This window comes from Bufo bufo, chromosome 1 (assembly GCF_905171765.1).
Source record: "Bufo bufo chromosome 1, aBufBuf1.1, whole genome shotgun sequence".
In the NCBI taxonomy this organism is placed as follows: Eukaryota; Metazoa; Chordata; class Amphibia; order Anura; family Bufonidae; genus Bufo; species Bufo bufo.
In genome coordinates this window covers 616,541,533-616,569,142 of record NC_053389.1, presented here as the reverse complement: position 1 = coordinate 616,569,142, position 27,610 = coordinate 616,541,533, and the positions used below count along the sequence as shown (strand labels likewise).

Here is a 27,610-nt window from a genome sequence, read left to right as displayed (position 1 = left end):
AAGAATGCTATTATTTTCCTTTATAACCATGTTAGAAGGGAAAATAATAAAATCTACAGAACACCGATCCCAAGCCCGAACTTCTGTGAAGAAGTCCGGGTTCGGGTCTGGGTACCACATTCAGTTTTTTATCGCGTGCGTGCAAAACACATTGTACCCACGCGATAAACTGAGCAACGCAACCCAATTGCAGTCAAAACTGACTGAAATTGCTTGCGAACTCGCACGGGTTTCCCGCAATGCACACGCGACGCATCTGGAGCAAATCCAGGACACCCGTGTGAAAGAGGCCTAAGTCTTAGGGCTCGTGTACATTGACATAATATGGCTCTATGATAACCAACGAATTCTAAGCAGCCATAGTACCGCGCCCATTCAAGTCCATTGGGCCTTACTGTATCTCCCTATACCTCTATTTCCCTGTGCAGACATGCAGGTTTTTTCCTGTTGGATTCCACATGGCATGCTCCACCACACTCCATGTGTATGCAGGTATTCACCCCTAGAAGCATTACTGTTCTAAATGTTCTAAAAGCTCCTTATGATACATAACTTTCATAAATTCTTTCATTTCAAAAGTGTTTTAATCTTAAAGGACATCTGTCAGCAGATTTGTACCTGAAACTGGCTGACCTCTTACATGTGCACTTGGCATCTGTGTTGGTCCAATCTTCATTTGTGCCCGCATTGCTGAGAAAAATTATTAATATATGCAAAAGAGTCTGTAGGAGCAATGGGGGCGTTGCCATTACACCTAGAGGCTCAGCTCTCTCTGCAACTGCTGCTCCCTCTCCACTTTGATTCAAAGGACCAGGTGTTATAATGTTTACACTGCCTGGTCCTGTCAATCAAAGTGCAGAGGGCACAGCAGTTGCAGTGAGAGCAGAGCCTCTAGGTGTAATGGCAACGCCCCCATTGCTCCTAGAGGCTCATTTGCATATAGTAAAACATCATTTTTCTCGGCAATGTGGACACATATGAACATGGGACCAACACAGATGCCTTCAGCTGCCAAATGCACATGTAACAGGTCAGCCAGTTTCATAGGTACAAATCTGCTGACAGATGCCCTGTAAAAGATTCCAAAAAAAACCAATTTCTGTTACATTAAGGATATCTTTGAATGAAATGTTCCATTATTAGTAGCTCTCTTTATAGTCGATAGAATTAGAGTTTTGATGCCGAACACATATGTTTAACCAATTTTATACGAATGCCTTCACACGTGGAAGATTTTTTTTTGCAGAATTTATCTAAGTGGTGCATGCAGAAAGTTACTTCTTTCTGCCAAAACAATCCATTGAAATGAATGGAACTGATTTTCAGTCGCAGAACATATTCTGCAAAAAAATCTACTGCATGGGAGGGGTTGTGACACTTCAGCAAATGGCATTTATCATGTAGAGAAAGTTAACACAAGGCACTTACTAATGTATTGTGATTGTCCATATTGCCTCCTTTACTGGACAGATTCATTTTTCCAGCACATTATACACTGCTCGTTTCCAGGGGTTATGGCCACCGCTACAGAGTAGATACGAGGTGGCTGGGATGAGAGCGGCTGTCCATGCGTGCCTATGTGAGCTCCCACGATCCCACCCACCTGAGAGGCTGGCACCTTTTCCTATAGTGTGCAAGCATGACGACCACTGCTGCTGGATTGCAGGGTGGTCTGTAACCATGGAAACGACCACTGTATAATGTGGTGGAAAAATGAATCTGTCCAGCAAAGGAGGCAATATGGACAATCACAATACATTAGTAAGTGCCTTGTAGTAACTTTCTCTACATGATAAATGCTATTTGCTGAAGTGTCACAACCCCTTTAATATCAATTACAAACCACCATCTGGCAATGTTAGCCCACACGTTCATTACATTTTATATTGACAATCTGCCAAAATACTCTGTGACAGTGGTATGGGGCTTTATATTTATACTATGGCATCAGTTATTGTGTCTAGCCACACTGTATGATAATAATGTATAATAATGGAACTTAAAATTACGGAAACAACAATTTTCCTAAGTATTTTTGTAATTGATCCAATTATCCATTTATAGTACACATGCTTATTCCATCATTGGGGCACATCTAAATAAGGCAACATATTGTATTCTACTTGTATGGCCCCTTTCACACGGGCGAGTATTCCGCGCGGATGCGATGCGTGAGGTGAACGCATTGCACCCGCACTGAATACCGACCCATTCATTTCTATGGGGCTGTTCACATGAGCGGTGATTTTCACGCATCACTTGTGCGTTGCGTGAAAATCGCAGCATGCTCTATATTCAGCGTTTTTCACGCAACGCAGGCCCCATAGAAGTGAAGGGGGTTGCGTGAAAATCGCAAGCATCCGCAAGCAAGTGCGGATGTGGTGGAGACCCGATCATTGGAGACCCGATCATTATTATTTTCCCTTATATCATGGTTATAAGGGAAAATAATAGCATTCTGAATACAGAATGCATAGTACAATAGCGCTGAGGGGTTAAAAATAATAATAATAATTTAACTCACCTTAGTCCACTTGATCGCGGAGCCGGCATCTCCTTCTGTCTCCTTCCTTTGTTGAACAGGACCTGTGGTGAGCATTCTTTACAGGTCAAGGACCTTTGATGACGTCACTCCGGTCATCACATGATCCATCACATGATCTTTTACCATGGTGATGGATCATGTGATGACCGGAGTGACGTCACCAAAGGTCCTTTACCTGTAATTAATGCTCACCACAGGTCCTGTTCAGCAAAGGAGACAGAAGGAGATGCCGGCATCGCGATCAAGTGGACTAAGGTGAGTTTAATTATTTTTAATTTTTTTTAACCCCTCCAGCACTGTTTTACTAAGCATTCTGTATTCAGAATGCTATTATTTTCCCTTATAACTATGTTATAAGGGGAAATAATACAATCTTACAGAACACCGATCCCAAGCCCGAACTTCTGTGAAGAAGTTCGGGTTTAGGTACCAAACATGCGCGATTTTTCTCACGCGAGTGCAAAACGCATTACACTGTTTTGCACTCGCGCGGAAAAATCGCGGGTGTTCCCGTAACGCACTTGCACATTTTCCCGCAACACCCGTGTGAACCCAGCCTATATGTGAGAACATCATACCTGTACATGCACTTGCAGATTGAAAGAGCTGGGGAACAGGTGCATTATACATCATATCTGGTGTATTACTTTTCAATGAATGTGTCCAAGAATGTGTACAAGACATTTTATTCTGGTTTTCCATTATCTATTCAGAAGTGTTTACTTCCATAAAAGCCTATGGGTTTCAACAAGTTCTTATACTAACGCAATAAGGAAGAATAAATTAATAGTCCATGTATGCAACAAGCATCAGGACCATGATGGTTGGGAGCCACATGCAAACTTCTCCTAGTCTGAGGAGAACAATTCTAAGACACAAAATGACTTTCTAGCTGGCACTTGTTCTCTGTAGTGTAGGGAGCAAAGCAACATACAGCAGTAGTTAAGTATTTGTTATCCCATAGGGATCACTCTGGATTTCCATTAAGGCATTTGGCACTGATATATCTCTACTTTTTAGTCGCTTCCTGTAAATAAAAAGGTCTCTTCTGTCTCATTCAAAGTGCATGGACGTTTAGTAAAATCTGAGACGTGATACCAAAAACATATGCAATGATTACGATGTGCAAGTTATTACCAAATGTTGCCAGTCTTAATGAGACCATAGGGCCAGTTTAGGAAGAAGAATAAATGGCTAAAACCAGAAATATCTGCCTTGTTGTTTTGAGGACCAGACATGAGATTGCTTTGCAAATTAGGCTCTTTTAACTTTGTGTCTGTAGTTTTAGTCCAAAGTTTTCAGGAGGATCTCTCGATGGAAACCTTGGATGTATATATGTAAAATATATCCATCCATCAACCATAGTAAAAACAAAACATATACTGCATGCACGGTATAAAATTTATAATCAATGCTTCTGTTTCGCAGTCTTCTCCACTATTTTGTACAGTAGAAAAAGAGTATCCCTGACAGATACCAGTCTAAAGGAGGACAATCTTTTGGCCTCTGTTGGGTGAATGGGAGCCTATAGGTCCATTTAATGTATTTGCACTCATACGGTAAATGTACACTGCTAACACACTGTGAAAAGACCCTGTTCATCTTCAGAGGCCTACCTACCCAACCCCCCCCCCCCCCATGGCGCTAGAACTATGGAGGGAAGCATACTTATCTGGCCTAAGGTCCCACAGAGCCACTGCCTCGCTCTGGTCTCAGCGTTTTAACATCCGAGGAGCGTCATGAGGCCACTGCAGTGACATGTCCCTCATGCATCATGTCACTAGGATACGTGACATATGGGGGACATGTCATCACTGTGACCAGTAATTTGCTGCAGTGGCTAAATGACCTACGTCAAACTAGATCTTGACATGCAGAGACACGATCGAGGTAGCGACAGACTGATGGAGCCAGAACCCAGTGGCAGGGAGCAGGCAAGTATGCTTCCCTCTGCAGGTCCGGTGACATAGGGGTGTCTAGAAGAAAGGCCCCTGAAGGTGAACAACCCCTTTAATGATCATCAAGGAATGTAAGATAAATGGTCTGTTTTTCCAAGAAACAGGAGGTTTCCTTAACTGCAATGTGGATGAGCAACAATACCAGATACAGACTCTTGACAATAATGGCGCTGTTTCTAGAAAGGAAAGTTCATTTTTTTTTCTAATTTTGGTCTTCCCCCTCAATGTCTCATTGACATTATATTAAATTATTGTCTAATCTACACAGACCAGTTATTGTAATACACATGGAGGCATAGATGCCTGCCTCAAGACAACACTAGAATAAGTGAAGACGATGCATACTGGGAGGTCTGAAGTCAAGCAGACCTTTAGTGGGTCTGGAATAATTCATATATGTCAGCTCTGGCAAAGATGCCTACCTTCAAAATCTAAAGATGAATCTGTCTGACAGAGAGCAGAACTAATAAGAGATAATTATCACTTGTAGTGAAAGGGCCAAGTCATACAGCAGACTTTTATTAGAAATGGTCACAGTGACAGTATGAGCCTTATCTTAATTTTGGATCTGAAACATTTCCACAGGAAATTAATTCAATGTTACATACTATAAGTGGCGATGCCATTAATGATACCACCCAAGGTTGCATCATGCCTCTGTCTGTTCTGTGTGGTTATACCTCTATAGCTATTTCACGATGTCTTCTGTGTCTGGTACCTTGCAAGGTGACACAGTCTGACAGTATCTAGATCTACTGTCTACTGCAGTTAAGATAGTTTTGTACATGATGAAGAAGTAAAGCATGGGAGACCCAGGTGTACTTTATAGAGTGCTGGTCTTCCAGCTGTTGAAAAACTACAACTCTTATCATGCCCTCATAGCTTCAGGCTGTCAGAGCATGATGGGAGATTTACTTTTGCATTATCTAGAGAGAACCAGGTTGAGAGACTAATACACTTGTATTATCTGCAAAGTATTAAGTGTAAGGTTTAGGGTGAAGGGTAAGGTCAAGGGAAGTATAATAAGCCAATAGAAGAAGAAGAGGGGAAGAAATTTCTACTATTCTATAGCACGAATCAAGAGGGACATGAAATGCGTTGGGTATAAGAATGATTATGGACCACAATTTTCCATGGCTGTATATATTGTGATCACCATGGATACACATAAACAGAGTGACTTTTAAGAGAAGCATGAAGAATGGTATGACATAACAGTTTAGACTATCATCTGGAAAGAGGAAAGAACAGGTATGCCTACTGGAACTGATCCTACAACAAATGACCATTACAATAATTCAGGAAAGCACTCGCTCTGCATAATGAAGGCTATGTGCACTTATCGATCTCATTGAGGGTGATTATAACAATACCGGGGACTAAGAAATGAATAAATGAATGAATAGATGAATGTATGAACGAAGGAGTAACTGAGTAATAAGTATGTGGCCTATAGCATGCACCTATACAATGACACATAGGTAATGGCATCCATGAAAATTGTAGAGAAGAGCGATATTGGTCTAGGATACAGGAGCAAAATCAAATGTATATTCCAAGAGGAACGAGAAATAAAACCAACTTAAAGAAAATGTCATAGATTGCGGTAGTGTAGAATAGGACATAAATAAGGCAGCAACCATAAAGCTTTGCATGAAATACATTGGAGGACCAGCAGTTCAAATTCTGGAGAGGGAAACCTAGGCTACTACACTAGATGCAGAATGAAAGAGAGGTTCCAGCAAAATTTCTGCCTGCTCAATTCCTTTTATATGAATGCGTGCAGATCATTTCTTCGTTATCCCTTTGTGACCCTCATCCCCCAAACAATTTACCTTCAGATCCCATGTCTTGAAGAACTCCCCCCAGAAGAAGCAGAAGCAGCAAACGGTGTCCTCCAGCCATCATAAAGCTACTGCTGACTGCAGAGACAAAATGAGTGTGTGAGGGACTCACGTTACACTGGGGTCCCACCCTGTCTGCTTAACCCCTACACCACACACACCATATAAGAAAGTTTGCTCTAACTCAGCGTATAACGTAGCCGTTTTACAACGTACCAATCATAACGGCGCTTACAGTTTAACTATTTGTAAGCTAGAGTGGAAAAACACTATGATTTAGAGAAATATTAGAGACACACAGCTGCGTGCATTTTATATTGACATATGTGTGTACAATACTATGGAGTATAGGAAAAATGTTTCCTATCAGGCTAACAATGGTTGTGATATTGACGGGTATAGGAATATTTTACTCTGATGTCTCCTACTATGTAGTTTATCATCTTCTGTGTACATTAAAAGTGATTTTAAAATAATTTTCAATTTTATGAAGGTTCTATTTTGTTTTATTTTTTTGCCCATATAAATGTAAATTCATATAGATATGAAGCCAGGAAATATTCATAGTGGCTACTGAAGCACATTCAAGAAATATTGACATGACAGTTTCTGTTTTCGGCAGCTTACTTTTTCAGCTTTACTGTATAGACTGGAAAAGAGTCAGCAGAATCAGCTTATTGAAATCATAGGGCAGAATGATAGTTGACAGCTCTGTTGTGCTGCCTGAAGGCTTAGATAAGGCTTTTTCATGCTGTGTCTGCAGTGCCAGTTCAAGGTTTCTATCAGGAGACAGAAACCTTGGTTAAATACACTGCCTGTCCCAAAAAAAAGTCGCCACCTGGATTTAACTAAGGAAATAGTTATGAGCCTCCTATTGGATAATTACTGCATGGGCGATTATCTTTCAGCTGGCAACAAGTAATCTAACCCCAACTGGTGCAATGAGTTGCTTCTCATTTCTTAAACAACCATGTCGAAAGACACATCTCGTGGTCGTGGAGAAGATGTTAGTCTGTTTGAGAAGGGTCAAATCATTGGCATGCATCAAGCAGAGAAAACATCTAAGGAGATCGCAGAAACTACTAAAATTGGGCTAAGAACTGTCCAACGCATTATTAAAAACTGGAAAGATAGTGGGGACCATCGAATTCGAGGAAGAAATGTGGCGGGAAACAAATCCTGAATCATCGTGATCGGCGATCACTTAAACGTTTGGTGAAATCAAATAGAAGAAAAACAACATTAGAACTCAGGGCTATGTTTAATAGTGAAAGTAAGAGCATTTCCACATGCACAATGCGAAGGGAACTGAAGGAATTGGGACTGAACAGCTGTGTAGCCATAAGAAAACCACTAATCAGTGAGGGAAACGAGAAAAAAAGGCTTCAATTTGCTAGGGAGCATAAAGATTGGACTCTGGATCAATGGAAGAAGGTCATGTGGTCTGATGAGTCCAGATTTACCCTGTTCCAGAGTGATGGGCGCATCAGGGTAAGAAGAGAGGCAGATGAAGTGATGCACCCATCATGCCTAGTGCCTACTGTACAAGCCTGTGGGGGCAGTGCTATGATCTGGGGTTGCTGCAGTTGGTCAGGTCTAGGTTCAGCAACAGTATGTGCTCCAAGAATGAGGTCAGCTGACTACCTGAACACACTGAATGACCAGGTTATTCCATCAATGGATTTTTTCTTCCCTGATGGCACGGGCATATTCCAAGATGACAATGCCAGGATTCATCAGGCTCAAATTGTGAAAGAGTGGTTCAGGGAGCATGAGACATTATTTTCACACATGGATTGGCCACCACAGAGTCCAGACCTTAACCCCACTGAGAATCTTTGGGATGTGCTGGAGAAGGCTTTGTGCAGCAGTCAGACTCTACCATCATCAAAGCAAGACCTTGGTGAAAAATGAATGCAACACTGGATGGCAATAAATCTTGTGACATTACAGAAGCTTATCGAAACAACGCCACAGCGAATGCGTGCCGAAATCAAAGCTAAAGGCGGTCCAACGAAATATTAGAGTGTGTGACCTTTTTTTTGGGTGGCGACTTTTTTTTGGCCAGGCAGTGTACATTTAATAAATGAATGGCATCTGTCACCTATAGGCATTGTCATAGCATGGCACATGTTTTTTTTTTTTTACAGGATAGCTCTGTTTGGAATAGTGCAGTCTGCTGTACTATTCCATCCAGTAAAATAACAGATACGCCAGTGGATGCCGCTGAACGGGGGCCAAAAGTACACTCTTTTTACTTGTATAATGGGGACCTATGGGTCAATTTCACATATGTTGCAATAGCTTTACAGGCTCATATGGTAGACATAAACTGTAGACAGAGTGTGAATATCCTACCAGAGCATGCACAAATATGTGGTTCTATGTGCACCTGTCACTCCAAGGTATCTGGGGGAGAGGGCTGTACTCCGGCAACGATTTATGGAAAGGACTGTATTATTTATATATTACTAACATTATCCTGTTAGATTATTTCATGATGATTTTTTATATAGATGAATAACAGGCAAGGATGACATTATACAGTATTAGAGCAGTAGTGCAGGATGATGGGAATTGCGCACCAGGGTGTGCTGCAACTATAAATTCAGACTGGGATGAAATATTATACTGACTATATTCCAAGCAATTGTAGGTATTCACAAATGAGGGGAAATAAATCCTTCATGTGTACAAACCAAACATTCATCATCCCTTTCTGAAATTATGCTCTAATGATAATATATTCCATGACATCCCATCATATCAAAGTTAAATTTCCAAATCTTCCAAGTTCTTGCCTTAATAAATGTGTTTATTGAAATCTATCTGTAAACTGCAGACCTTTTATAAAATGTGTCTGAAAGTATCTGGGCTTGTCCAAGATTTTAATATCGTTGACCTATCCTCAGGATCTGGCTACTAGCCCCCCCACCCCCCTACTGATCAGTTGTATGAAAAGGCCGTGCTGCTCCATGAGCCCATAGGCCTCTTAGTGACGTCATGTTCATCGGTCATAGGCTTAGGCAGAGCTCAGGCCCATTCAAGTCCCACTATCCAATGGACGACACTGTGCTTGATAGACTGTGAGGAGCTGTGATAAGCTGTGAGGAGGCTAATCAGCGGGGATTCCAGGAGTCGGACCTCCACCTATATAATATTGATGACCTATCCTGAGGATAGGTCATCAATATCAAAATCCCAGAGAACCCCTTTAATATGTGATGTAATGCTATAAGGTAGAAACCCTTTAAGACCATAAAATTGTGTCTTCCTGAGGGTGGTCCACTCAAAGAGATGGCTAGTATGAATAGTATATAATGGAGCTGAAAAATCTTACTCATAAAATCTGGTCTAGATAAAGGGATGTTCTTCTCATAGAGGTGGTCTTTTGATGAGGTTTGAAAGTACTTGCTTCGGCTGTAACTACTTGCTACTGTTTTTGCTGCACTGGAATCCATTGATAGGAGCATCATTCTGCACTTTGGGGGTCATTTATTATACTGAAATATGCCTATATTGGGGTATTTCAGAAAAAAAAGTGGGTGTGGTGTGGGCGGGGAAGGCGATGGGCCGGCATTCCCGTCTCATTTATCATTTTCTACGCCTGTTTTAGGTGTAGAAAATGGTCTAAATGTAAGCTAGCAAGAGAGACATAGACTGGCTCTCGATGCACTGAAGTTATGTAGAGGCTGGTGCCTTTTCATAACTTCAGCAGATCCCCTGTAATATATAGGGGTTATTAAGACTGGTGTCTAAAACACTGCTCTTAATAAATAACCCCCTTTGTTTCATGTTTTTAGTAACACAAATTTGGCTTTATACCCACTTAGAACTCAGACCCCTGCCTTATGTGAATCTCTGAGCAAAGAGGCTACATTGTGGTCCTAGTAAACTGCTGACACATTTTGTAAACTGATCAGATTCTGCAAGTGAGGCTAGACTGTTGGACACATTTCACTGTAATTTGTCATTTAAAAAAAAAAAAAAAATCAAATTAATTCCAGTCTCCTCAAGCCACACCCTGCACTCTAAAAATTCTCAGTAGCACTGAGAGTGGGAACTGTGCAGGTCCTTGTAGTACACTGAACCCATTGTCATGGAAGCAGCTTGAAATGATTAGTGCTTTGTGACACTGAACATTGTATTGCGAGAACTAATGACTTTGAGTATTTCTAGCGATAGACTGTGGCCATAAGGGCTATAGCATTCACAAAAATTCTCAATTTATTTTTATCTAGGGAATAGCAAGAAATGCTTTTCATATTATTTCACCACAACCAACAGCCTGAACTGTTGACACAGAATAGTCCATAGGTTTGTGTGGAGTATGCCAAGCTGTAACCAACAATCTACGTAGTTCAGCTAATATCAAAATTCACACGGTCAAGAAAATATTTTTCCAATTTTCCAGTTATGGTGACACCACATCAGGTACCACCCATCAATCCACACTCAGATCACATTTTGTCATCACATTTGGCCTCAGGTCAGCAAGAGGTAACTTTTTCTTCAACTTACCTTCCATGGAATTTAATACCACTAATCAAAGTATTGTAAGCAATGTTGAGTCAACCTACAGTCTGTTTGAAGGCACTGGCTTACCTCAGACATTGGTGGCAAATCACTAGGATATGCCATCAATATTTGATTACGGCTGGCCCGAATGGTGAGCCTTGTCATTAGCTAATCTGAAGTGGTAGAAGAACTAGGAAAACAATGTCCCACTTTGACTTTTGTTGGCTATGCTCAGCTTTTTCTGAGCTGCAGCATGAATGGCAATTAGTGGATATTAGACATTGGTGGCATTTTCCAGTCTGTCTAAAGGATGACAAGAGAGAATCTGTAAATGTGTCATTAAACCTGTGGTGCATACTTTCCAAGTTATACCCAATAGGGGATAACTTAGTGATTGGTGGGGATCCAATCTCTAGGCTCCAAACTGATTGGGTAGGGTCCAACCATTGGGACTCCCACTCATCCCGAGAACGGCGCACCCGTTTCTCCATCCAGATGGTGCAGCAGTTCGAGTATCAAATCAAGTATGATTTCCTTTGTCCATGTTTTTTTTTTTAATGTAAAATTTGATTTAAAGATATAATTTTGAGGTGTCCACATATTTTTGGTCATGTACTGTATATCAGATGTTTAAAGTGAGCACTTTGTACAAACCAAGACAAGACACTGGAAATGACAATGGTCTTTTCATGGATGGTTGATCAGTAGGGGGCTATGTATTGATTCTAAAGATAGCTACTATCAATCAACTATTTTCTAAGCCAATAACAAAATGAGATGTTCTACAACCACAGCTCCAAAAATGTTGAGATGCTGTGTAAAATGTAAATAAAAACAGAATGCAATGATTTGCAAACCTCATAAACCCATATTTTATTCACAATAGATCATATATCACATATCATATGTTGAAAGTGAGACATAATACCATTTCATAAATAATAGTAACTCATTTAGAACTTGATGGCAGTAATAAATCTAAAAAAAAGAAGGGACAGAGGCAACAAAAGGCTGGAAAAATGCAATCTATTCAGAAAGTCGTCAGACGCTTTCACTTTTTTTATTCTACAATAAAATAAAATAAATCATTCTGCACTCAATACCCCATAATGACAAAGCAAAAACTGAATTTTATAAATCTTTGCTAATTTTTTGAAAAGAAAAAACTAAAATCTTGAATTGACATAAGTATTCAGACCCTTTACTCAGGACTTAGTTGAAGCACCTTTGGCAGCAATCACACCTGGATTTGGGGATTTTCTGCCATTCTTCTCTGCAGATCCTCTCAAGCTATGTCTGGTTGGATGGGACCATCAGTGAACAGCCATTTTCAGGTCTCTCCAGAGATATTCGATTGGGTTCAAGTCAGCGCTCTGGCTGACCCACTCAAGGACATTCAAAGAGTTGTCTTGACTGTATGCTTATGGTCATCTTCACTGTTCTTTTTTTTGCAGATTGGTGAACCTCTGCCTCTCTATTTTTATTTAGATTTTAAACAGTGTCCCAATTTTTTTTCATTTGGGGTTGTATTATTTCTGAAACAACATAAGTTGTAATGCAAGTAAGATTCACAAGTTTGGCCATACACATAAATTACCTGTCAGTCAAAATCTTCCGATTCCCTTATATACATGCAAATCTCTTGTCTCTGGAGAAAGTTCCTGCCATATTCCTCTAGCGGGTAGCTTTTTTTTCCCTGAGAACAAAAGGATCTATCACCAGTTTTATGGTGTCCTAACTAAAAGCAACATAAACTAGTGACAGATCCCCTTAGCAAAATGCTGGGTCATTTTGTTTTTATGACCCAACCATTTTGCTAAAACGAGGCAAGTGGGGAGGGAGAACCAGGAGCTCATGAATATAGGGACTCATTGGCATACACTCAAGCAGTTTAGCACAAGATTTTAGAAAAATGGCTGGGTCAATTAAATAAAGTGACCCATCATTTTGCTAAGGGGATCTGTCACTAGTTTATGTTGCCTTTAGTTAGGACACCATAAAACTAGTGACAGACTCCCTTTAAGAGCAACAGTCTGATTCTTATCATCTCGATATGTGTTTTTTCACATCTAGCAGTGCACACAGAACCAATGTCCATTTAAAGGAATCACATTGGATTCACTCTGCTTAAATGGGTTCTCCAACTTTTAATATTAATTACCTATCCTTAGGATAGGTCATCAATATCAGATTGGAGATCAGCTGTATCAGGAGATGGCGCGCGCAGTACGCACATGCTTTGTCCCTTCTCTCTTTCTGCTCGCTGCTGCAGTTCCATAGACATAGCAGCGGCAGGAAGAGATATGGGAGACAGCACAAACACACTGCGCGCGTCGTCTCCTCATACAGCTGATCAGCGGGAGTGCCGGGTAACGGACCCCCTCCGACCTGATATTGATGAACTATCCTGAGGATAGGTCATCAATATTAAAAGCCTGGAGAACCCCTTTAACGTGAACTTGTGATCACCACGTTATCTGCCAGTGTATTAAACAAAGTGGACTTACGGATCTTTCTGATTAGTGTTTCTCTGTGAGTTTGGCCTTAAAGGGGTTGTCCCACGAAAATATTCTACGGTTTTCAAACCAGCATCTGGATCTGAATAGTTTTTTAATTGCATGTTAGCAAACCCCTGAGTTATTCAATAAAATGTATCTGTATAGCGCCACCTGTTTGTTTGTTTTCCTATTTCTTTGACCTGCTTACTGAGAAGGCCGCACATGCTCAGTTTCATCTTTCCACTGCCTCCTGAGGGAGAGCATGGACACGCCCCCCTTAGCTGCAGAAGAAAAAACACTCCCCTTGAGCTGTCAGCTTGATATAAATGTAGCAGAGCAATGAATGGAGAGATCTCTGGATCCATGTGAGGTTCAGGGCTGGTTCTAGCTTTGTTAGAAAGAGGCCCACTTGTACTATATAATGTCTGATTTTCATTTTTTACATTAATCATGGGATAACCCCTTTAAATCACAATTTTGCTGTTCATTCTTTACATTCTTTACACCCATCCAGGTACTTGCAACATGTCAATGCAGAAGCCATAGTCTAGCCGTTATACAGTATGAGATTTCCATTACACCGAATTAGAAAGAAAACACATCAATATACATCCAGTATGTTAGAAAATGTTGGTGAGGCACCACAGAAAGTATTTGCAGCTCTTAACAAAGAAAAGGATGATAACTACTTAATGCACCCACATTGTGTTCTTCACTTAATATTAGCAAGAGTTTTAATTGTGTAGAATGCATCAATTCTTCTGTTCCATGAGCCTTGCACTCTTATATAAGACATAAATAATTTATGTCATCCTGAGGTTTTACCAGGGGCAGATTGGCAATGTACCCTACCGGGAAACTTCCCGGTGGGCCGATTGCCTACAGTATGCTTGGGACCGGCGTCACCTTCATTTTCAATATTTTGTTATTATGATGATAAGATTACAGCAGGTGAGCTGCGGCCCGGCGCCTGCCCTACACATTACAGGCCGCAGTCAGCCCTGCTAAGATCTCATTATCATGCCATTGTCATGATAATGAGATCGCAGCAGGCCTGCTGGCAGCCGCAATGTGTATTGTAGTGAGGGTGATGGCCACCGTTGGCCCTGCTGTAATCCCATCATCCTGCAGCAATGTGCCCGCCCCTCATCAATGCGCCGCTGCCCTCCTGTACCTCCCTCCTGCTGTCAGATCCTTTGACTTCACAAGATAGAAACCGCGTTGCTCCTCAATAGGTACTATTTCACCCATTCCAGCAGATGCAGACCTTCGATAATGCACCAATTGACTGTTTCAGTGCTTCACAATCCAATATTGCTCATTTCTCCTAAAAACCCTGTCTCTCCTATAAATGTTAGGATGAAAGGAGCGAAACAATAGTGAGGCACCACAAAGGACGTTCTTTATTAGCTTTTTATAATACTCGTAGGATTAAAAGAATCATAGGCGTAACAAATATTAAAAACCGGTTTCCCGTCTGTCACCCGACTCGGGTTTCACCATCTTTCATCATCTTTCATCATCTTCATCATTCTTTTCACCAAAGGATTCTTTCACTTCATGATCACATGGCACTTTATGGCCAATAGAAACTTACTATCCTTTCCATTCACATATATCTTTATCACCTCCCTCCCCGATCACATCTTAGTATCACCCAATCAGCACTCTCTCCAGGATCTTCATTTGTATACTGCTGCCATTAAAATCACGCTTTTTCTCACTTATACAAAAACTCATACATTATCATCTAAACAAAGTGCACAAGAATTTTTTCCCAATATTATCAATGACTCTCTATCTATCTCAGATTGAACTTCATATTTAACCCAAGTGGCTGTAAGGTGTCTAATTTGTAAATTCATTCTACCTCGCAATTTATATTTGCTACGGGGTCTTCTCCCCGCCATTTATTCTCTACCCGTTCCACTCCCATGAATTTTAGTCCATATGGATTTTTATTGTGTACTTTTTTTAAATGTGCCGAGACACTGAGTTTCGAATCCCTTTTTTATATTCCTAACGTACTCCTGTATTCTTATTTTTAATTTTCTCAGGGTCCGTCCTACATATTGAAGCCCACAAGGGCACGCCAGCATGTAGACGACCTCCGAATTTTCACAAGTGAATTCACACTTGATTTTAAACTTGCCACCATTACTTCTGGATACCACTTCAGTTATGTTTCGTACTCGATCTTTTTATTGACAATTTCTGCATAGCATACAAATGCCGCACCATGTGAATGCATGTTTTTTGTCTCCCTTCTTATCTATAGGTAGACAGCTGTGTACAAGACGATCCTTCAGATTGGGTGCCTTCCTAAATATAAAATCTGGATGTGCTGGGAGAACCCCTAGTACAGGATAATTTTTTTTAAAACCGACCAATTTTTCTTAATAGCACTCTTAATCGGACCCGCATTGCAATTGAGTGATAAAAGAAAATTTTAAATCTTTCTTCTTATTTGATGTTCTGAACGTGTGCTGCCCGTTGCAGTATTGCGGACCGCATTTGCGGACCATGTGCATTAGTATGTCCATTCCGTTGCCCTGCAAAAAAAATTGTGCATGTCCTATTTTTTCTGGTTTGCGGATAAGGATAGGCATTATTACAATGGATCTGCAAAAAAAAAAAAAAAACGGATCCGCAAAAAAAATGGATGCCATACGGAACGTCATTCGTTCCGTTCAAAGATAGAACATGTCCTATTATTGTCCACATAATGGACAAGGATAGTATTATTCTATCAGGGACCAGCTGTTTCATTCCGGCAAAAAACGGAATGCACACGGACGTCATCCGTATTGTTTGCGGATCTGTTTTTTGTGGACCGCAAAATACTGAAAAGCTATATGATCGTGTGCATGAGGCCTTAGGGCTTGTTCACACGATAGGGACATTACTGGGGGCATTACTGTGGGCATTAAAGAGACATTACTGAGGGAGGGGGACATTACTGGGGGCATCATTATTACTGGAGGCACAATATGGGGCATTATTATTTTGGGGGGCTCAATGCTATACATAATATTAATACTGAAGGCATTATTATTACTTGAGGTGGCATTTTAAATACTGGGGCATAATTAAAACTGGGGGCACTGTGGGGACATTATTATTACTGTAGGCACTGTGGGGGCATTATTATTATTACTAGGGTAATTATAGGGGGCATTGTGGGGGCATTATTATAGCTTGAGACACTATTATTGGGGGCATTATTATTACTGGGGGCACTAGGGTGGCATTTTTAATACCGGGGCATTATTAATACTGGGGGCACTGTGGGGGCTTTATTATTGCTGTGGGAATTATAGGGGTCACTGTAGGGGCATTACTATTGCTGGAGGCACTGTCGGGGGCATTTTTAATACTGGAAGCACAACAGGGGCATTGATATTGCTGGGGGCAGGCATTATTGTAACTGGGGGCACAATAGGGGGTATTAGTATTTATACAGTATTTTAGTTGGGGGCATTGGCGAGCTCAGTGGGCACATGATTGAAGGTAGCAGCAGGATGACAATGTTAGGGCACCATGGTGGGGAAGATGATGGAAATTTGAGGACACTAAGATGTCTGTGTGTCATACACTACAGAGATGGAACACGACTAGAAGATATCATCATGTGTTGTGTGGTCCTAATGGAGAAGATGAGGAAAGAGAATATCTACATCACAGGAGAAGTCACTGGATGTAAGAGGTATGTGACTCTGTATTCTCCTGTATGTATGGTAATGATGAAATACCAGTCAGAATGCTGAAGGTAGGACTGACTCTGTGATATTGCCTGTGTTTTAAGTCTTCATCCCCTTTCTCCATATCTTAATTAGATATGGAGGAAAAGGAGGATGACAGAACATGGCAGTTGGCATTGGCCACCACAGGGGGCAGATTCTATGGAGGTTCTACTGGGGCAGTATATTGTGCTGCACTGAGCCAAATAAAAAATTGCTGCAGGATATACTGCTCCCTCTATGGTATTTCTGGCCCCACCTACTTATTGGCCCCACCTTCTGTCAATCTGGGCCCGCCCACAACATAGGGCCACTTTAAATTCCCAATCCGCCCCTGCGTTCCACTGTATACATGCTTGTGCCCTGTCGATAGTAATGAAGCTTCCACTTAATACAGTGATCTATCGACCAACTCATCCTCAGTGTCCAGGGTATTGACTCTGTTGCTGTACAGTAGTTTACAGCCTTGCCATTTCACATAGTCTTCAATCTATCCTAATTGTACACACAGAATATAGTGAACCAAGTTCTCTGAGACGAATGAAATTTCCATTGCATTTTCCTTTCAAGCAGGTGTACAGAGACCTGGGGGATAGAGATGGCCTTGCGGTTTGCCCGGCGGTCATTTCTTGGTGAACTTCGAACATGCGAACATATGGCGATGACACATCCATCAGGTGGGACAGGACAGCAAATTGAGAGGTTTAAGCACATGGACACACTCCACCCTATCAAAGAACCCGATCTGGCAGCGATTTTACATTCTGTGTTTTGCCAGTGTAGGGAGAGGTTGCTTTGTGGAGCAGGGATAGGCTGTTAGGGACACCAAACGCTAGCAAATAGCGCCACAAAAGTCCTTTTAAGGACTGGTATAGGTGTGCTATCGATAGGTGTGATATACTGAGGGGTGTGATATACTTATAATATACTTTCTAACATAGATAGTATACTATAGTGCATTTGTATTGTGCACTAGTTATGTGCGGTTCTGCTGCGATACCGCAGCTATATAGAGGGACAAACGCTATTGGAACAACTAATTGCAACGGGTGTGATATACCTGTTGCCCTAAAAAAAACTGATTGAGGGATGTGATATACCTATAAAAGACTTTCTAACATAGAAAGTATATAGTGCATTTGAATTGTGCAGCAGTTGTGTGCGGTTCTGCTACGATACTGCAGCTATATAAAAACAATGGTGTGCTTGGTTTTAACGTAACTTTATTCTTTCATGAGTTATTTACAAGTTTCTCTTTGTTTACAGCCATTGACATGTCGCCGAGGTTAACACGTGAGGAGCGGATAGAAATTGTGTTGATGTCTGGTGAACGCAGTAACCGGGTCATTGCAGCAGATTTCAATGCAAGACACCCTACAAGACCACCCATCTCCCATGCTACAGTTAGCAAACTGCTTGCTAAGTTTCGTGAAACTGGTTCAGTGTTGGATTTGCCAAAATGTGGACGTATGAAATCTGTCTCTAATGAAGAAACATCAGTGGCTGTCCTAGCTTCATTCATCAAGAGCCCACAGCGTAGCACTCGCCGCATGTCACTGGAGAGTGGTATTAGTCGAACATCCCTTCGGCGGATATTAGCTACTCACAAATGGCACCCTTACAAACTCCAGCTACTGCAGCATCTCAACGAGGATGACCCAGATCGGCGCACTGAATTTGCAGAATGGGCAAAACAAAAATTGGAACAGGACCCTCAGTTTACGCAGAAGATTTTGTTCAGTGATGAGGCCAAACTTTTATGTGAATGGTGAAGTTAACAAACAAAACCAGCGCTATTGGTCTGACACTAACCCACATTGGATAGATCCTCCCAGACTGTTGGAACAAAAAAAATTATGGTATGGTGTGGTATATGGGGTACAAAGATAGTGGGGCCATTCTTCATCAATGGAAACCTCAAGGCCACTGGATATGCGAAATTGCTACATGATGATGTGTTTCCTCTTTATGCACTGAAGCTGGCACGTTCCCTGAGTTTTTCCAGCAAGATGGTGCACCACCACATTATGGGTGTCAGGTCGAGCATTCCTAGATGAACAGTTTCCTGGAAAGTGTATTGGTCCTCGTGGGCCAGTTGAATGGCCCCCAAGGTCTCCCGATCTGACCCCTTAGACTTTTATCTTTGGGGTCACCTGAAGGCAATTGTCTATGCTGTGAAGATACGAGATGTGCAGCACCTGAAACTACGGATACTGGAAGCCTGTGCTAGCATTTCTCCTGCGGTGTTGCTATCAGTGTGTGAAGAGTGGGAGAAGAGGGTTGCATTGACAATCCAACACAATGGGCAGCACATTGAACACATTTTATAAGTGGTCAGAAACTTGTAAATAACTCATGAAAGAATAAAGTTACGTTAAAACCGAGCACACCATTGTTTTTCTTGTGAAATTCCCAATAAGTTTGATGTGTCACATGACCCTCTTCCTATTGAAAGTTGGATTCAAAATGGCCAACTTCAAAATGGCCGCCATGGTCACCACCATCTTGAAAAGTTTCCCCCCTCACATACACTAATGTGCCACAAACAGGAAGTTAATATCACCAACCATTCCCATTTTATTAAGGTGTATCCATATAAATGGCCCACTCTGTACTGATTGAGGGCTGCGATATACCTGCTTCAACAAAATACTGATTAGGGGTTTGATATTCCTGCTTCCACAAAATACTGATTTAGGGCTGCAATATACCTACTGCCACAAAATACTGATTAAGGGGTTTGATATACCTGTTTCCACCAAATATTGATTGAGGCCTGCGATATACCTGCTTTCACAAAATACCGATTAAGGGGTTCGATATTCCTGCTTTCACAAAATATTGATTGAGACCTGCGATATACCTGCTTCCACAAATACTGCTCTTCTCTAGGGACTTAGGCACAGGGTCATTTTGAAAATGACAGGTAGAGGAAGAGGCTGGCCGTTCCACAGGGGGTGGTAGGGGTCAGGCAGGTGCACCAGGCCGGAGCCTAAGTGGGAAGTTGGAGATGGCGCGTGCGATTACTTCAAAGGGCGCACCAGAGTTGGTTGAGCGGCTCACTCACCCTTCTGCTTCTGCACCCTCCTCATTCTCTGTATCTGCACCCTCCTCACTCTCTGCTGTGTGCACCCCCAAAGACACCACCACCACCACCATAGCCCCTCCACTCCAGTCAGAGGTCCCCGCTGTTGCTGCCTATTCCGAGATCTCAAATGTTAGTGGTGGTCAAGGTGACGATGATGACGTGTCGATGGACGTCACGTGGGTGCCCACAAGAGAGGAAGAGGAGGGGAGTTCAGACTGAGAGACAGAGCAGCAGAGAGGGAGGAGAAGGAGGAGAAGCAGGCAGAGCTCGCAGGGCACAGGAGGCAAAAAGCAGACTGCAAATGTATCTGGAGTGAGCCATCCACCATGCACGGTCACTTCTGGCGCTCCCAGGATGCCAGCACATCGTTCCGCAGTGTGGGCTTTTTTTTAACGTGTCAGCTGCTGACAGTAGTTTTTCCATCTGCAGCCTGTGCTGTCAATGCATAAGTCGCAGTAAGCCCAACACTCACCTAGGGACGACTGCCTTAAGAAGGCATCTGGCCTCCCATCACCGAGCCCAGTGGGAGCAACGCAGTCAGAACCCACAAAGCCACACTCCCGTTGCTCCACGTCCTGCCTCTTCTCCTTCTCCTCTTTCCTCCCATTTGTCCTCCACTCCACCTTCCACTGCGCCGTCATTGCCTTCATCTGGCAGAAGGCAGGCTTCTGTGGCCCAAATGTTCGAGCGTAAAAAGTTGATGACACTGGATAGCCCTCTTGCCCAATGGCTGACCGCTGGCTTTTTGGAACTGCTAGCCCGCTAACTACTGCCATATAAACTGGTGGACTCGAAGGCCTTTAGAAAATTTGTGGCCATTGGCACACTGCAATGGAAGGTCCCTGGAAGGAAATATTTCTCCCAGAAGTGCATTCCTGTCACGAGGGTATCTAGAGCCACGTCTGACTCCGTTATACCCGGGGTCAGGAGGTCGCAGCGGGTGGCTGCGCGCTCTATATCTAAAGATCACGTTGTTTCTTAGTGATTGTTTTCTGTGTTTGCCTTGCTATCCTTTTTGTCTCAATCAGGGATCCGTAGCTTCTCCTCCTCAGCTGTTTCTTGTCTGCCACTCCCAACCTCCTTATATTCTCCCCCTCACACTTCTCTAGTTGCCAGTTATAGAGCTTCCTGCCTGGACATCTATACTGACCCACTGGAGTTGTGAATCCTGGTTGTCGTTCCAGAGTGCTACCCTCCGGATCCCTGTTGGGCTTCTTGTTGTCTCCTGTTGTCGCCCACCTGGGATTATATGTTGAGTTTGTATTGTCTGTCCTTCCCTTGGTGTTTTCCTTTAGAGCTAGTGGTGCGGACTAGTGTTCCCACCGCCCTGTTCACTATCTAGGGCTCAGCTTAGGGAAAGCCAGGGCTTTAGGCACGTGATCGGCGTACGGGTGAGGAACCCGTCTAGGGACGTCAGGGCAGCCAGGTGCCAGCCGCTAGGTGAGTCAGGGGTCGCCACCTTCCCTCTCACTTGGTCAGGGCCTTCCTTGTTCCCTCCCTCTGTGTCACGTATGTGATAGTCACGCCGACCGTGATAATTCCTGAGCTATATGGCCACGTTCAGCGGCAAGTGAATATATCTCTGTCGGTGCCAAGATACATCTGACCACAGACACGTGGTCTAGCAAACACGGGCAGGGAAGGCACATAACTTTTACTGCCAACTGGGTGAACCTTCTGACAGCCGTCAAGCATGTAACCCGTGGCTCCCGTGTGGATTTGGTGTTACCGCCAAGGATTGCATGCAGGCCTGCCTCTTCTTCTCCTCCTCCTACTCCATCCTCTGTCTCCTCCTCGGCTGACTCCTCCTTTTCCAATGCTACCGCCTCTTCCGCTGCGCCCCCCCCAAGCTCCCCAGAACCTATTCGACGTCCCAGGTGAGACGTTACCATGCTGTGCTGCGGCTGTTGAGCCTGGAAGCCAAGAGCCACACCGTTCCTGCACTGCTTGCTGATCGGTCACAGGCCGATCAGTGGCTAACCCCGCTCAATTTGACAGTTGGTAAAGTGGTATGCGACAACGGTGCCAATCTGCTGAGCGCGCTGACACTGGGCAAAATGACACACGTGCCGTGCATGGCACACGTCCTGAACTTAGTTGTATAGCAATTCGTTGCCAAATACCTCAGGGTCCAGGACATCTTTGCGGCAGGCCAGGAAAATCTCTGGCCATTTTAGAAGCTCTTACATGGCCATGGCTCGCCTTGCTGATGGTGACACCACTTGCCCGTCAGACGTCTGATTTGTGACAGCCCTACGCGCTAGAACTCTACCTTATATATGCTTGATAGGCTGCTCCAGCAGCAACGTGCCGTTAACGACTACCTGTACGAACTCTGCAGCAGGACAGGTTCTGGGGAGCTTGGTTTCTTTTCACCGCGCCAGTGGCTGCTCATGCGCGACGCATGCAGACTTCTGCGATCATTTGATGAGATCACCAAACTGGTCAGTCGCAGCCAAGGGCGCCATCAGTGACATCGTACTTTACGCCTTCTTTCTGGAGCATGCATTGCATCGTGTCATTAATCAAGCCGTCGAGAAGCAGGAGCAGGAACATGAGGAAGTCGCAATGCTGAATAAATTCCCAGGGGGGCTACTCCATCTGAGACAAGTCAGCAGGAGTCTGAAGAGGAGTCAGAAGAGGATGGTGGCTGGGGGGAGGAGGAGGAGGAGAAAGAAGAGCAGGCTTTGAGGGGGACTTTAAACTTTTCAGGATCCCTGGTGTTGTCTGTGGCTGGGGGGGAGGAGACCGAATACGACATTCTCCTGGCGATGAGCAGGAGCCAGGGCGCTCCACCGCTTCCAATTTAGTGCAAATGGGGGCCTTCATGCTCCAGTGTTTGAAGAGGGACCCCCGTATAAAAAGCATAAAGGGTGGCAACGTACTTAGACCCCCGATACAAACACAAAATGGCAGACATGTTACCAGCATCACAAAGGGCTGTCAGAATGCTGCATTTCCAGGCCTTGCTGCGAGAGATGCTGCATTCTGCTGTTGCGGGCGCTGGCAGAGGAATTTCCACCCACAGCAAAACAGGTGCGGGTACCAATCCTACCGCGCTTGAGGGCGGTTGAAGATGTGTTGGTCGCTTTGGATATGAGATCATTCTTGCAGCCAACCCATCGACAGCAGCCCTCCGGATCCAGCCTTAGGGACGCCTAGACCAACAGGTATCCGACTACATCGGGTTTCGATGTGGATGCTCTGAGAAGCGAGGAACCCCTGGACTACTGGGTGTGCAGGCTTGACCTGTGGCCAGAGCTGGCACAATTTGCCATGGAACTCTTGGCTTGCCCCTCATCAAGTGTCCTGTCTGAAAGGACGTTCAGTGCAGCAGGGAGGATCGTGACCGATAAGCGCACTCGCCTAGCTCACGACAGTGTGGACTACCTCACATTTTTAAAAATGAATGAGGCATGGATCTCGGAGGAATTCAACACCTGTGATGACCACGTGTAATTGAATTTCCTCATGCCAACCCACAAATATCCGCCACCACCCAGAACAAAGAATGGTCCTTGTCTTATGTACAGTCGTGGCCAAAAGTTTTGAGAATGACACAAATATTATTTTTCACAAAGTTTGCTGCTAAACTGCTTTTAGATCTTTGTTTCAGTTGTTCCTGTGATGTAGTGAAATATAATTACACGCACTTCATGCGTTTCAAAGGCTTTTATCGACAATTACATGACATTTATGCAGAGTCAGTATTTGCAGCGTTGGCCCTTCTTTTCAGGACCTCTGCAATTCGACTGGGCATGCTCTCAATCAACTTCTGGGCCAATTCCTGACTGATAGCAACCCATTCTTTCATAAATCACTTCTTGGAGTTTGTCAGAATTAGTGGGTTTTTGTTTGTCCACCCGCCTCTTGAGGATTGACCACAAGTTCTCAATGGGATTAAGATCTGGGGAGTTTTCCAGGCCATGGACCCAAAATGTCAACGTTTTGGTCCCCGAGCCACTTAGTTTTTACTTTGCCTTATGGCACGGTGCTCCATCGTGCTGGAAAATGCATTGTTCTTCACCAATCTGTTGTTGGATTGTTGGAAGAAGTTGCTGTTGGAGGGTGTTTTGGTACCATTCTTTATTCATGGCTGTGTTTTGGGGCAAAATTGTGAGTGAGCCCACTCCCTTGGATGAGAAGCAACCCCACACATGAATGGTCTCAGGATGCGTTACTATTGGCATGACACAGGACTGATGGATCCTGGCGCTTGCTGGACTTTCTTGGACGCCCTGAAGCCTTCTTAACAAGAATTGAACCTCTTTCCTTGAAGTTCTTGATGATCTATAAATTGTTGATTGAGGTGCAATCTTAGTAGCCACAATATCCTTGCCTGTGAAGCCATTTTTATGCAACACAATGATGGCTGCACGCGTTTCTTTGCAGGTCACCATGGTTAACAATGGAAGAACAATGATTTCAAGCATCACCCTCCTTTTAACATGTCAAGTCTGCCATTTTAACCCAATCAGCCTGACATAATGATCTCCAGCCTTGTGCTCGTCAACATTCTCACCTGAGTTAACAAGACGATTACTGAAATCATCTCAGCAGGTCCTTTAATGACAGCAATGAAATGCATTGGAAAGGTTTTTTGGGGATTAAGTTAATTTTCATGGCAAAGAAGGACTATGCAATTAATCTGATCACTCTTCATAACATTCTGGAGTATATGCAAATTGCTATTATAAAAACTTAAGCAGCAACTTTTCCACTTTCCAATATTTATGTAATTCTCAAAACTTTGGCCACGACTGTATATATAGCGGCATAAAAGGCCTTTTCTGTCAGGTGAATGCCTAATTTTTGGGGCCTGTACTGGCCTACAGTAAAATTTGTATCCAGCGACCGCCTAATGTACCTCCAGCCATTTAATCACAAGTTCTTTTCTGTCAGGTAAATGCCTAATTTTTGGGGCCTGTACTGCAGACAGTAAAACTTTTATCCAGTGACCACCTAATGTACCTCCAGCCACATAATCACAAGTTCTTTTCTGTCACGTGAATGCCTAATTTTTGAGGCCTGTACTGGCCTACAGTAAAATTGTTATCCAGTGACTGCCTAATGTACCTCCAGCCACATTATTACATGTTCTTTTCTGTCAGTTGAATGACTAATTTTTGGGGCCTGTACTGGCGACAGTAAAATTTTTAGCCAGTGACCACCTAATGTACCTCTAGCCACATAATCACAAGTTTGTTTTCTGTCTGGTGAATGCCTAATTTTTGGGGCCTGTACTGCCGTGGCCTAAAATAAAATTTTCTAGGCTCCAGCAGGGCACATTTTTAAGAGTTCCCCTTTAAAATGCATAAAAATGGCCCCTAAATAAAATGCATATTTTTTGTGGGAATTTTTGACAATGATCCCCCTCTGGTATGTCACTGTCCATTTTTGTGGGGCTATTTGTGCACTTCTAGTAACTATTTGGTGGCTGCAAATATCACTTGTAGGTTTTTCAGGTTCGCCTGCCATTAAAGTCAATGGGGCCACCGCAAAAGCGCGAGTTCGCGAACATTTGATAGCGAACTCACGTTCGCGTTCACGAATCGTCCTGGCCGATGTTCGTCCATCACTACTGGGGGAACAAGTCATGTTATTACAATATGACATCTCCCCCGAGGTGTAACTTGAAGCTCCTGGGTCCCAATGCAAAGTCTTTTACAGGTTCCCCACCTACTATTATAAGCCCTCTTGTGCTCCCCTCACAAAATTGCTGCTCTTTTAAATGCCCTTAAAATAGTGTAGCCCTCCTACAATAGTTTTAATAAAATTAAAAAGCAATACTCACTTCCCCTATGAATGGACCACATTTTCCCCTGACTTGTGCTGACTTTTCATTTGCTGAGCAGGTGCGATGACATCACTGCATAGCGCCTGCGTGTTTGCGAGAGCACAGGTGTAACAGTCCTACAGGCTCACCTGAGTCAGAGGACCGCTGGCTGGAGGTAGGAGTGGAGCCCAGTGGCAAGGACCGCAGGCAGGTAGTAAGCGTGGTCAGACAATCCGGATGGCAACGGTGGTAGCAGTTCAGTAGGTAGGGATAAGGCAGAAGAGTAGTCGGTAGGCAGGCGGTGGGTCAGGGCAGGCGGCAGTAAGCGTGGTCAGACAATCCGGATGGCAACGGTGGTAGCAGTTCAGTAGGTAGGGATAAGGCAGAAGAGTAGTCGGTAGGCAATTCCTGGTCAGCAGTGGACTTCCAGCAGTAGCAAGAGCAACAGATGAGGAGAAGCTTGATCAAGGCTCAGGAGCTCAATAATCAGCAAACTGGAGTGCAAGGGGCTGGACTATATAGGGAAGTACCAGGTGTGGGAAATCAAGGGTAATGAGCAAGGCTAGGCAAGACTGAGGTTAACTAATAGGCTTCAGGGAGGAATGGCCAGAGAGGACGGTAGCCTAGTAAGCAGGGCTACCGCCTGGGATGTGGCTGGTCACGGGTTCGAATCCCGACAGTACTCCCCCCCTTCCAAGGTGTCTCCCACATGGAAAGCCCGGGGTGGGTTTGCGACGTCTGTCTGCTCCTGTTTAAAGCGCCCTCTGGGCAAGCTGGAGGTTGTCTATAATGTTCTCTTGTGCCTCCTGTAGGGTTGTTAGGCGTTCGGCCACTGCTGGGAGGGTGGAGGCAACGGGTAGGTGGGGAAGCATGAACACCGGGTGCGAGCCTGTGTTAGCAAAGAAGGGGCTGTGCTTGGTTGAGCTGTGCTCAGCATTGTTGTAGGTGAACTCGGCCGTGGGGAGATGATCAAGCAGTTCATCCTGCAGGTGGGAGCTGAAACAGCATAGGTATTGCTCTAGGGTCTGATTAGTTCTCTCCCATCTGCCCGTTTGACTGAGGGTGGAAAGCAGAGGACAGGTTATCTTTAACCCCCGAGCGCCAGGCAGAAGTTCTTCCAGAACTTTGAGGCAAATTGTACGCCCTCGGTCGGAAGACCCACGTCGTCCGGGATCCCATGCAGCCTGAAGACCTCTCTGAGAATAAGATCGGCCGTCTGTTTGGCTGTGGGTAGCCTTTGTAGGGGATGAAATGGGCCATCTTGGTGAGACGGTCGACCACGACCAGGATGGTGTTCATCCCTTTTGAAGGAGGAAGGTCTACCACAAAGTCCATGAAGATCGAGGCCCCAGGGGCGGGGAGGGAATCGGGAAGGGGTTGTAACTGACCCACGGGAGAGGAACGAGGAGTCTTATTGCGGGCACAGACCGTGCACGAGGAGATGTACCTCTTGATGTCCTCCTTGCATGTTGGCCACCAGAAGGAGCGGGAAGAGAAGCTCCTGGGTCTTTCTTGTGCCAAAATGGCTGCCACCTTGGAGTCATGGTTGAGTTGAGCACTTCGAGCCGTGCGAATTCTGGTACATATAGTTGTAGGTCCTGATGAAACCAATGACCGTTCTTAAACGTAAGGCTGACATTGGC

General features: G+C 43.8%; 1 protein-coding gene across 1 annotated transcript in view; it reads right to left on the bottom strand.

The window, feature by feature from the left end:
* CSPG4 (chondroitin sulfate proteoglycan 4) overlaps nt 1–6,435 on the bottom strand; it is a 99,652-nt gene extending 93,217 nt beyond the window's left edge. Inside the window, exon 1 of the mRNA XM_040413722.1 lies at nt 6,339–6,435. Coding sequence (XP_040269656.1) covers nt 6,339–6,411 — 73 coding nt within the window. The 5' untranslated portion in view covers nt 6,412–6,435. The remainder of the gene's footprint in view (nt 1–6,338) is intronic.
* Between the last annotated feature and the right edge of the window lie 21,175 nt (nt 6,436–27,610).